General features: G+C 46.1%; 1 protein-coding gene across 1 annotated transcript in view; it reads right to left on the minus strand.

The window, feature by feature from the left end:
• Positions 1-12,866, minus strand: part of myo7aa (myosin VIIAa) — a 253,612-nt gene that overhangs the window by 207,419 nt on the left and 33,327 nt on the right. The window contains exons 2-3 of the mRNA XM_070892552.1: positions 9,778-9,891; positions 5,164-5,316 (exon numbers count right to left, since the gene is read on the minus strand). Of these exons, the coding sequence (XP_070748653.1) occupies positions 5,164-5,316; positions 9,778-9,891 (267 nt within the window). The remainder of the gene's footprint in view (positions 1-5,163; positions 5,317-9,777; positions 9,892-12,866) is intronic.

Below are 12,866 nucleotides of genomic sequence, written 5' to 3' on the forward strand. Positions count from 1 at the left end.
ATTTGTTGTGTCCTCCTCACACATTGCTTTTCCTCCCATCTTTGTATCGTCAGAAAACTTGGCTACGTTACACTCAGTCCCTTCTTCCAAGTCGTTAATATAGATTGTAAATAGTTGGGGTCCCAGCACTGATCCCTGCAGCACCCCACTGGTTACTGGTTGCCAACCAGGGAATGAACCATTTATCCCATTATCTCAGTTAGCCAATCCTCTATCCACGCTAATATATTACCCCCAACCCCGTGAACTTTTATCTTGAGCAGTAACTTTTTATGTGGCACCTTGTCAAATGCCTTCTGGAAGTTCAAATACACCACATCCACTGGTTCACCTTTATCCATCCTGTTCATTACATCCTCAAAGAACGCCAGCAAATTTGTCAAACATGACTTCCCCTTCCTAAATCCATGCTGACTCTGCCTGACTGAATTTTGCTTTTCCAAATGTCCTGCTACTGCTTCTTTTATAATATTTTCACAACCACAGATGTTAGGCTAACTGGTCTATAGTTTCCTGCTTTTTCTCTGCCCCTTTTGAATGCCCCTAATTTTATACACCTCAATAAGCTCGCCCCTCAGCCTCCTCTGTTCTGCCAGAGGTGGGTGTATATGGAGTTAGGTCGCAGATTAACCACAATCTCATTCAATGGCGGAACAGGCTCGAGGGGCCGAATGGCCTACTCCGGTTCCTATATTTCCACCCCTGCTTTATGAAGCATGCCACTGGCCCCCATGGAACTAGCCAGAAGGACAGGGGAGGGGAGGCGGGGGCAGAGGTCCAGATCACTCGGTGGCACACAGCTGAATGGAAAGCTGGGGCTATTAATGTGTTAATTAATCGGAGATTAGAGGGTGCTTGAAAACTTTTCAAGTCTTACTACATAAGAACATAAGAATTAGGAACAGGAGTAGGCCATCTACCCCCTCGAGCCTGCTCCGCCATTCAATAAGATCATGGCTGATCTGGCCGTGGACTCAGCTCCACTTACCCGCCCTCTCCCCGTAACCCTTAATTCCCTTATTGGTTAAAAATCTATATCTGTGACTTGAATACATTCAATGAGCTAGCCTCAACTGCTTCCTTGGACAGAGAATTCCACAGATTCACAACCCTCTGGGAGAAGAAATTCCTTCTCAACTTGGCTTAATCCTTAAATTGGCTCCCCCGTATTTTGAGGCTGTGCCCCCTAGTTCTAGTCTCCCCGACCAGTGGAAACAATCTCTCTGCCTCTATCTTGTCTATCCCTTTCATTATTTTAAATGTTTCTATAAGATCACCCCTCATCCTTCTGAACTCCAACGAGTAAAGACTCAGTCTACTCAATCTATCATAAAGGTAGCCCCCTCATCTCCGGAATCAGCCTTGTGAATCGTCTCTGTACCCCCTCCAAAGCCAGTATATCCTTCATTAAGTAAGGTGACCAAAACTGCACGCAGTACTCCAGGTGCGGCCTTACCAATACCCTATACAGTTGCAGCAGGACCTCCCTGCTTTTGTACTCCATCCCTCTCGCAATGAGGGCCAACATTCCATTCGCCTTCCTGATTACCTGCTGCACCTGTAAACTAACTTTTTGGGATTCATGCACAAGGACCCCCAGGTCCCTCTGCACCGCAGCATGTTGTAATTTCTCCCCATTCAAATAATATTCCCTTTAACTGTTTTTTTTCCCCCCCAAGGTGGATGACCTCACACTTTCCAACATTGTATTCCATCTGCCAAACCTTAGCCCATTCGCTTAACCTATCTAAATCTCTTTGCAGCCTCTGTGTCCTCTACACAACCCGCTTTTCCACTAATCTTTGTGTCATCTGCAAATTTTGTTACACTACACTCTGTCCCCTCTTCCAGGTCATCTATGTATATTGTAAACAGTTGTGGTCCCAGCACCGATCCCTGTGGCACACCACTAACCACTGATTTCCAACCCGAAAAGGACCCATTTATCCCGACTCTCTGCTTTCTGTTCGCCAGCCAATTCTCCATCCATGCTAATACATTTCCTCTGACTCCGCGTACCTCTATCTTCTGCAGTAATCTTTTGTGTGGCACCTTATCGAATGCCTTTTGGAAATCTAAATACACCACATCCATCGGTACACCTCTATCCACCATGCTCGTTATATCCTCAAAGAATTCCAGTAAATTAGTTAAACATGATTTCCCCTTCATGAATCCATGCTGCGTCTGCTTGATTGCACTATTCCTATCTAGATGTCCCGCTATTTCTTCCTTAATGATAGCTTCAAGCATTTTCCCCACTACAGATGTTAAACTAACCGGCCTATAGTTACCTGCCTTTTGTCTGCCCCCTTTTTTTTTTTTTAAAAACAGAGGCGTTACACATTAGCTGCTTTCCAATCCACTGGTACCTCCCCAGAGTCGAGAATTTTGGTAGATTATAACTAATGCATCTGCTATAACTTCCGCCATCTCTTTTAATACCCTGGGATGCATTTCATCAGGACCAGGGGACTTGTCTACCTTGAGTCCCATTACCCTGTCCAGCACTACGTCCCTAGTGATAGTGATTGTCTCAAGGTCCTCCCTTCCCACATTCCTATGACCAGCAATTTTTGGCATGGTTTTTGTGTCTTCCACTGTGAAGACCGAAGCAAAATAATTGTTTAAGGTCTCAGCCATTTCCACATTTCCCATTATTTAAATCCCCCTTCTCATCTTCTAAGGGACCAACATTTACTTTAGTCACTCTTTTCTGTTTTATATATCTGTAAAAGCTTTTACTATCTGTTTTTATGTTTTGCGCAAGTTTACCTTCGTAAACTATCTTTCCTTTCTTTATTGCTTTTTTAGTCATTCTTTGCTGTTGTTTAAAATTTTCCCAATCTTCTAGTTTCCCACTAACCTTGGCCACCTTATACGCATTGGTCTTTGATTTGATACTCTCCTTTATTTCCTTGGTTATCCACGGCTGGTTATTCCTTCTCTTACCACCCTTCTTTTTCACTGGAATATATTTTTGTTGCGCACGATGAAAGAGCTCCTTAAAAGTCCTCCACTGTTCCTCAATTGTGCCACCGTTTAGTCTGTGTTTCAAGTCTACTTTAGCCGACTCTGCCCTCATCCCACTGTAGTCCCCTTTGTTTAAGCATAGTACGCTCGTTTCTGACACAACTTCCTCACCCTCAATCTGTACACCAACAGCAGCTTTTAGATATAGAATCTTCAACAGCCCAAACTGCTCCATAGTTTCAAATAGAGTGCATTTAACGCCACAGGGAGATTAGGAGATGAGCACACCACCGTCAGAGCCAGAAAGGACGTCAGTGACTTTGACCACAATCAAGTGTTGAACCAGGAGATAAACAAACTATGTTTTTAGGGATCTTGCTCAAACAGGTCATATTTTCCCAACTTTAACATCACACAGTGCATCAGAATTGGCCCCCTGGTCCATTTATTTCACACATTGGGAAGAGATGGCTGGGAATGAGTTTTAAAGGATGAAACACATTTGAGGGTTTGAGATGAGGGGCAGGCTGATCATTCTGCTTCAATTCAGGAAAGTGGAACGCATCAGCTCTGTTTAACTCAAGTTGTCAAAATCTTTGGAGGCTTTATTTCAATATCACACATATACAAGAGGATAGAAATAGTAGGCTCCAAAGACAAAGAGAGCATTAAGAATTACAGACACTGGGGAATATGTTACAAAGCGGGGATTATAAAAGGACACCATATATATTATAGAAGCAATATATGGCATATTAGAAGCCACTTTTACAGAAGCTCTTAGCACAGCTACAGAGAATCTGCTGGTCAACAGCCAGGTAATCCTGCCAATAACGCACAGCAAGCAGGAGAAGCAATGGTATCAGTGTTGGTGAAGAAACTGCAATATATTATGGACTAGTAATTCCAATGCCTTGGCTAATTAGTTCAAATCCAACCATGGCAGCTAGGAAGTTTAAATTCAGTTTATTAAATAAATCTGGAATAAAAAGCTAGTACAAGTTGAACCGCCCTTATCCGGAACCCTCGGGACCTGGCCTGTGCCTGATAAGGGATTTTTCCGGACGTGGGGTGGTTACGGTACAGGGACTGAGCAAGGGGATATCGGGGCTGGCTGGCTTGGGGCTGGGAGTGCGGTAGAGAGATCATGGCGGGGGGGCGGTGCATCGCGGGGTCAGGCCAACGATTGCGGGAGTCAGCAGCGAGGAAGGATATCAATTTGTTCATGTCGGAGGTCTGCGCATGCGACACCTGGTGGCCAGGAAAATGGGTCTGGACGAAGGGGGGGGGGGGGGACGGGGAGGGTGGCGGACATGCGCAAAAGTGGGGGGGGGGGGGGGGCCTTGCGGACAAAGAGAGGTTCAATCTGCATTAGTAATGTTGACCATGAAACTACCATATTGTCGTTAAAAACCCATCTGGTTCATTAATGTCCTTTAGGGAAGGAGATCTGCCGCCCTTACCTGGTCTGGGCCTATATGTGACTCCAGACCCACAGCAATGTGGTTGACTCATAACTACCCCTCTGCGGGTCAGGAAAGCGGCTCACCGCCACCTTCTCCAGGGCAATTAGGGATAGGCAATAAACCCTGTCCTCGTCAGCGACTCCCACATCCCGTGAACAAATTTTAAAAAAGCACAATTCTGGTTACTCAGCAAAAGGATTCCAAAAGTTTCCAAGAATAGATCACAAAATTGGTAGGGAGTTGTAATATATGCAACGGTGAGGATGCTCACAGGTTGATAGAGCTGTTGCATTGCGAGTGGCTTAACCAGTCATGTGATGTTTACAAGACGCAATAAAACCCCAGTCAGTTGTGATCAGGGGATCCACGATGAGGTATGCAGTTGTGAGCCTAGTGGATGAACTGGTAATGGTGTAGTGTAAACCTTTGCTGCTAATAAATTGACTAGTTCTTAAAAGCAATGTGTTGCTCTGAATTCTTAAGCACAGAACCCATGAAGCAAATATACTACAGGGGTTAATTCAGTTAGATTGTCAGCCATTGAAGTGGTAAAGCTTTGGAGGGGCCAATGGTTGCCGTACGATGAGAGGGCCAAACAGCTGCTGTCCTCGTCGCCAATAAGCACACCTCACACCCAGACAGAAACCCACGAGCGTTGTACATTTCTCCAAGTGCGCGTCAGCCATAGATTGTACTCTAAGGAAGGAACGAGGTTCCCACTCACATAAATTAAGCGTTCTCGGTATCGGATGAGGAGGTTTCGCAGAATTCCTGCTTCGTTCAAGTCTCCCAGACGGATCATGTCTTCCACTCCGTGGATGGATGTGGGATGCATGGGCTTAATATTGGTGGCATTCTGAGGGGAGATCCAGTGCTCCTGGAGAATTGGGAAGGAAATGGGAGGGAAATGGACAGAACACATTTACACCATGGTTCCATTTTAGCAACTGATATTAAAAAAAGAACAAATTGTTTTCTGCATTGAAGCTTAAAATAGTTAGTTACTGACCACACAATACTATGGAGAGAGCAGCGTGTGGTGGTATACCACTGCAGGGAGCAGCGAGTGTTGCTGCAGGAGGGCGACGGCTGCGAAGCCAATTCGCTGATTGCAGAGCGGGCAGGCTAAGCAGGAGGGGCGAAGGAGCGGCAAGAGTTTGCAGAGGGAAGTGACCGGGGCCCAGGAGAGGCAAGGGCCCAGGGGCAACACGGGCCAGCCCACACTGCGATATGTGTGCGCGCACTAGGTCCGTGCAGCAGAGCTGGTCTCCAGTCGTCTTGGTTAATCCTTGCCACTGGACCAAGACCTAGCTCTGTCAAGCCCGTGTGGTGGCTGGTGTGCAACGGTCACCATACATTTAAAAAAAGAAAATCCACGCACAGGCACCTTCCACCCTTCAAGATGTAGTTCAGGATCTGGAATATTAGGTCCTTCATTGAAACACCTGTGAACTCATCCCTTTTTGACATGGAAGCAAGCCTACCTCGACACGAGGGACCACCTATGATGACTATGGAACCATTCTTAAACTTTTGAGATGATCACAATTTCCATTTTCCCTTTACATGTTGGTACTCATCAGTGTGTCGGATGGTCAGTGCCGATTAACAGAACATATGTCCATACTTTTAGCCAGCAGTGTTAGCATCAAAGCACTCACGGGGTCTGACACTGCACGGGCCAGTCAGAGAAAAGCTCCTTCCTGCTCCAGTATGCGCCCAGATTGCTACCCTGGTCACTCTAGGGGAACACCTTGGGGCAAAGAGCCCATCAATTTCTCTCCATCGTTGTGGGGAATTATCCTTCAGTATGAGAAACTCCGTGAAACGATAAACTTGAACACGTCACATCCCAAGGCCAACTTCCATTGCAATCCACACTGCACTCATTTGGAACATTAGTCACAGATGCAACCGATACAAATCCCACCAGAATACAACAATGCTGTGGTGTCAACATAGAAATATATTAATGATACAAACAGGAAATGCTGGAAACACTCAGCAGGTCAGGCAGCATCTGTGGAGAGAGAATCAGAGCTAACATTTCAGGTCGGTGACCTTTCGTCAGAACTGGAAAAAGTTAGAGATGTAACTGGTTTTAAACAAGTGTAGGGGGCAGGGAAAGGGGGAGGGGAGGAAAGAACAAAAGGGAAGGTCTGTGATAGCGTGGAAGGCAGGAGAGATTAGAGACACAAAAGGGATGATGGTGCGAGGCGAAAAGAGATGGTAATGGAACAAGTTAAGGAACAAAAGCTGGTCGAGACGGGGTGTAAATGGGAATGGCAGAATTATCAAAGCGGTCACACAATCTGCGTTTGGTCTCCACAATGTAGAGACCACCACATCGTGAGTAGTGAATACAGCATACTAAATTGAAAGAAGTACAAGTAAATCACGGTTTCACCTGGAAAGAGTATTTGGGGCCCTGGATAGTGGGATAGGAGGAGGTAAAAGGGAAGGTGCTGCATCTTCTGCACTTGCATGGGAAGGTGCCATGGGAAGGTGAAGGAGTGATTAAGGAATGGGCCAGAGTGTCGCGGAGGGAGCAGTCCCATCAGAATGCTGGATGTGTTTGGTGGTGGGATCATGCTAGATGGAAAATGATCCGTTGAATGTGGAGGCTGGTGGGGTGAAAGGTGAGGACAAGAGGAACCCTGTTGTGGTTCTGGGAGGGACGGGAAGGGGTAAGAGCAGAAGTGCGGGAAATGGAATGGACACGGTTGAGGGCCAAGTCAACCACAGTAGAGGGGAATCCTTGGTTGAGGAAAAAATACATATCAGAAGCACTATTATGGAAGAAATACATTAACAGAGTTAGTGAATATTTATTGCTCAACCTGTGTAGAAATCCAAGATATCATAGGAACAGGAGGAGGCCATTCAGCGCCTCGAGCCTGTTTCGCCATTCAGTTAGATCGTGGCTGATCTGTATCTTAACCCGCCTTGGTTCCATAACCCTTACCTAACTAAAATCTATCTATCTCCGGTTTTGAAATTTTCAATTGACCCCCAGCTTTTTGGGGCGGGGGGAGGAGGAGGGGGGAAAAAGAGTTCCACCACCCTTTGTGTGAAGAAGTGTTTCCTGACATCACCCCTGAACAGCCTGGCTCGAATTTTAAGGTTATGCCCCCTTGTTCTTTAGATTTCCAAAAGGCATTCGATAAGGTGCCACACAAAAGGTTACTGCAGAAGATAAAGGTACGCAGAGTCAGAGGAAATGTATTAGCATGGATCGAGAATTGGCTGGCTAACAGAAAGCAGAGAGTCGGGATAAATGGATCCTTTTCGGGTTGGAAATCGGTGGTTAGTGGTGTGCCACAGGGATCGGTGCTGGGACCATAACTGTTTACAATATACATAGATAACCTAGAAGAGGGGACAGAGTGTACTGTAACAAAATTTGCAGATGACACAAAGATTAGTGGGAAAGCGGGTTGTGTAGAGGACACAGAGATTTAGATAGATTAAGCGAATGGGCTAAGGTTTGGCAGATGGAATAGAATGTCGGAAAATATGAGGTCATCCACCTTGGGGAAAAAAAACAGTAAAAGGGAATATTATTTGAATGGGGAGAAATTACAACATGCTGAGGTGCAGAGGGACCTGGGGGTCCTTGTGCATGAAACTCTTTTGGAGAATCCCAAAAAGTTAGTTTGCAGGTGCAGCAGGTAATCAGGAAGGCGAATGGAATGTTGGCCTTCATTGCGAGAGGGATGGAGTACAAAAGCAGGGAGGTCCTGCTGCAACTGTATAGGGTATTGGTGAGGCCGCACCTGGAGTACTGTGTGCAGTTTTGGTCACCTTACTTAAGGAAGGATATACTAGCTTTGGAGGAGGTACAGAGACGATTCACTGAGGCTGATTCCGGAGATGAGGGGGTTACCTTATGATGATAGATTGAGTAGACTGGGTCTTTACTCGTTGGAGTTCAGAAGGATGAGGGATGAGCTTATAGAAGCATTTAAAATAATGAAAGGGATAGACAAGATAGAGGCAGAGAGGTTGTTTCCACTGGTTGGGGAGACTAGAACTAGGGGGCACAGCCTCAAAATACAGGGGAGCCAATTTAAAACCGAGTTGAGAAGGAATTTCTTCTCCCAGAGGGTTGTGAATCTGTGGAATTCTCTGCCCAAGGAAGCAGTTGAGGCTAGCTCATTGAATGTATTCAAATCACAGATAGATAGATTTTTAACCAATAAGGGAATTAAGGGTTACGGGGAGCGGGCGGGTAAGTGGAGCCGAGTCCACGGCCAGATCAGCCATGATCTTGTTGAATGGTGGAGCAGGCTCGAGGGGCTCGATGGCCTACTCCTGTTCCTAGTTCTTATGTTCTTATGTTCTTATGTTTTTATGTCTCCCCCCACCAGAGGGAATAGTTACTCTCCATCCACCCTATCAACGCCTTTAAATCACCCCTTAATCTTCTACATCAAACAATAAGCTATTAAATATAAACTTAATATAACATAAGGAATAGGAGCAGTAGGCCATTTGGCCCCTCGAGCCTGCTCTGCCATTCAATACGATCATGGCTGATCTGATCATGGACTCAGCTCCACTTCCCTGCCCTACTTCCCTGCCCTCTCCCCATAACCCTTTATTCACTTATTGGTTAAAAATCTGTCTACCTCCGCCTTGAATATATTCAATGACACACAGCTCTCTGGGGCAAAGAATTCCACAGATTTACGACCCTCTGAAAGAAGAAATTCCACCTCATCTCAGTTTTAAATGGGCTGCCTCTTATTCCAAGACTATGTCCCCTAGTTCTAGATTCCCCCACAAGGGGAAATAACCTCTCTGCATCTACCCTGTCAAGCCCCCTCAGAATCTTATATGTTTCAATAAGATCACCTCTCATTCTTCTAAACTCCAATGAGTATAGAACCAACCTGCTCAACTTTTCTGCATAAGTCAACCCCTTCACCTCCGGAATCAACCTCGTGAACCTTCTCTGAACAGCCTCCAATGCAAGTATATCCTTCCTTAAATACAGAGACCAAAACTGTACGCAGTACTCCAGGTGTGGCCTCACCAATACCCTGTATAGTTGTAGCAGGACTTGTCTGCTTTTATACTCTATCCCCCTTGTAATAAAGGCTAACATTCCATTGGCCTTCCTGATCACTTGCTGTACCTGCATACTAACTTTTTGTGTTTCATGCACAAGGACCCCCAGGTCCCTCTGTACTGCAGCACTTTGTAATTTTTCTCCATTTAAATAATTATTTGCTTTTTAATTTTTTTCTGCATATCAAAAACTAAAATAGAATGATACAACAATAGTCAGTAGATTCATGAATTTTTTTTGCAAGCGAAATGTCGGAATACTTACATTCCCTTCATCGTCCACCACCTGAATCTGGCCGGAGTCGCACAGTTTCACCACCGCTCCAATGGGAACTTCAAACTCACGTCCAGTCTTGAGATCCAGCCAGACATAGTCCCCCTAAGAGACAGATGGGTCAGGATCAGCTGTGCCACTGGAGGAAGATTATTCATTTCTGAATTTTAATTATGAACCTCATGTTTAAAAAAAAAACTCCACACACAATCTGGGCAGGATTCCCCAATATAGTAGAGAGAGAGAGAGAGAGAGAGAGAGAGAGATGGAGGCGAGAGAGAGCAAGCGAGAGAGTGAGAAAGAGAGAGAGACATACACCGAGTGAGACACACACACACATACACAGAGAGAGAATGAGGGAGAGAGACAGAAAGAGAGAAGAGAAAGAAAGGAGGAGGAAGAGGTTCAAAGAAAGGGAGGAAAGGAAAGACAGAAATAATTCTGCTCTTCAGCATTACTGACTGCTCTTACCCACACAGAACATCTGCACTCGGAGGGAGAAGAGGAACGGGAAAGAGTTCCCGTGGTGGGAAGGTGCAACGAACAAAGTCTCTCAGCCCAATATTCTTACACAGTTTATGTTTCCAAGTGGACATTGCAGCCAATAAAATCATTGCATGCCAAGGTGGATGGCCTCATGCGGGAATACCGATCTCAATTGCCTAGCAACAATTCAAAACACAATAATCCAGAATAATGCCCCCTCAGGAAACCCTCGAGTACATTCAGCTCCTGGGGATCGAGAAACCTGGCAGTGTAAGCCAGCGGACGTTTCTCTCCCTCCCTCCATCCCTCTCAGGCCCGATTGTAGCCTCCCTCCTCCTCTGACCAAGGGCTGTGGCCTCTTGCTGCTGGTTTTCCCTCCCGGACACTGACCAGGATGACCATTTGGCCGGCCAGGCTGGAAAGGGGGGAAAAAAAAATATGACGACATCACAGGATATACGGCACAGAAACAGGCCATTCGGCCCAACCATCCTGGTCAACGCTTATGCTCCACTCAAGCTTCCTTCCTATCCTTCCTCATCTAAATCTTTCAGTATAACCCTCTGTTCCCTTCATTGAAACATCTGTATATAAAATTCTGACGGGACGGGACAGGGTAAGATGCAGGAAGAATGTTCCCTATGTTGGGGAAGTCCAGAACCAGGGGTCACAGTCTAAGGATAAAGGGTAAGCCATTTAGGACCGAGATGAGGAGAAACTTCTTCACCCAGAGAATTGTGATCCTGTGGAATTCTCTACCACAGAAAGTTGTTGAGGCCAGTTCGTTAAATATATTCAAAAGGGAGTTAGATGTGGCCCTTACGGCTAAAGGGATCAGGCGGTATGGAGAGAAGGCAGGAGTGGGGTACTGAGGTGAATTATCAGCCATGATCTTATTGAATGGTGGTGCAGGCTCGAAGGGCCGAAAGGCCTGCTCCTGCACCGATTTTCTATGTTTCTCCCTCATATGCTTATCTAGCTTCCTATATTACAACAGTGACTGCACTCCAAAAGTACTTAATTGGCTGTAAAGTGCTTTGAGCTATCCGGTGGTCATGAAAGGCGCTATATAAATGAAGTCTTTCTTTCCAAGTCTTCATTTCTCCTTAAATCCATCTATCATCATCATCATCATCATAGGCAGCCTCTCATGTTGCGGATGACTTGCTTCCACACCAAAAAGGGATGAGTTCACAGATGAAGGACCTAATATTCCAGGTCCCGAACTACATAGTGAAGGGTGGAAGATGCCTGTGCGTGGATTATTTTTAACATGGGGTGGCCGTTGCACACCAGCCACCACATGGGCTTGAGAGCGAGGCCTTGGTCCAGTGGCAAGGGTTAACCAAGACAACTGGATCTATACTATTCGCTTCAACCACTCCCTGTGGTAGCGAGTTCCACATTCTCACCACTCTTTACCCAAAGTGGTTTCTTCTGAATTCCCTATTGGATTTCTTGGTGACTATCTTATATTGATGGCCTTTAATTATGCTCTGCCCCACAAGTGGAAACATTCTCTCTGTATCCACTCTATCAAAATCGTTCATAATTTTATAAACCTCTATTAGGTCACCCCTCAGACTTCGCTTTTCAAGAGAAAACACCCAGTGCCTCTTTATCCTTTCCCGATAGGTATACCCTCGCATTTCTGGTGTAATCCTTGTAAATCTTCTCTGCACCCTCTCCAGTGCCTGTATATCCTTTTCATAATATGGCAACCAGAACTGTATACAGTACTCCAAGTATGGTCTAACCAAGGTTCGATACAGGTTTAGCATAACTTCCCTTCTTTTTAATTATCATAGGCAGTCCCTCGAAATCGAGGAAGACTTGCTTCCACTCAAAGTGAGTTCTCAGGTGACTGTACAGTCCAATACAGGAATTACAGTCTCTGTCACAGGTGGGACAGACAGTGGTCGAGGGTAAGGGAGGGTGGGGCTAGTTTGCCGCACGCTCTTTCCGCTGCCTGCGCCTGTTTTCTGCATGCTCTCAGCGACGAGACTCGAAGTGCTCAGCACCCTCCCGGATGCACTTCCTCCACTTAGGGCGGTCTTTGGCCAGGGACCCCCAGGTGTCGGTGGGGATGTTGCACTTTATCAGAGAGGCTTTGAGGGTGTCCTTGAAATGTTTCCTCTGCCCAACTGGGGCTCGCTTGCCGTGTAGGAGTTGAGTAGAGCGCTTGCTTAGGGACTCTCGTGTCCGCCATGTGGACGATGTGGCCCGCCCAACGGAACTGGCAGAGTGTGGTCAGTGCTTCGATGCTTTTCCTACCTCAGGAGCCTATCAGCAGCAAGGGTAGATATTGACAACGAAGTCCAACACCGCCGTTCTTGCTATTGAGGGAGTGCAGCGAAGGTTCACCAGGCTGATTCTCGGGATGGCAGGATTGACATATGAGGAGAGACTGGATCGACTAGGCCTGTATTCACTGGAATTTAGAAGGATGAGAGGGGATCTCATAGAAACATATAAAATTCTGACGGGACTGGACAGGTTAGATACAGGAAGAATGTTCCTGCTGTTGGGGAAGTCCAGAACCAGGGGACACAGTCTAAGGATAAGGGGTAAGCCATTTAGGACTGAGTTGAGGA

Source organism: Pristiophorus japonicus, chromosome 10 (assembly GCF_044704955.1).
Source record: "Pristiophorus japonicus isolate sPriJap1 chromosome 10, sPriJap1.hap1, whole genome shotgun sequence".
In the NCBI taxonomy this organism is placed as follows: domain Eukaryota; kingdom Metazoa; phylum Chordata; class Chondrichthyes; family Pristiophoridae; genus Pristiophorus; species Pristiophorus japonicus.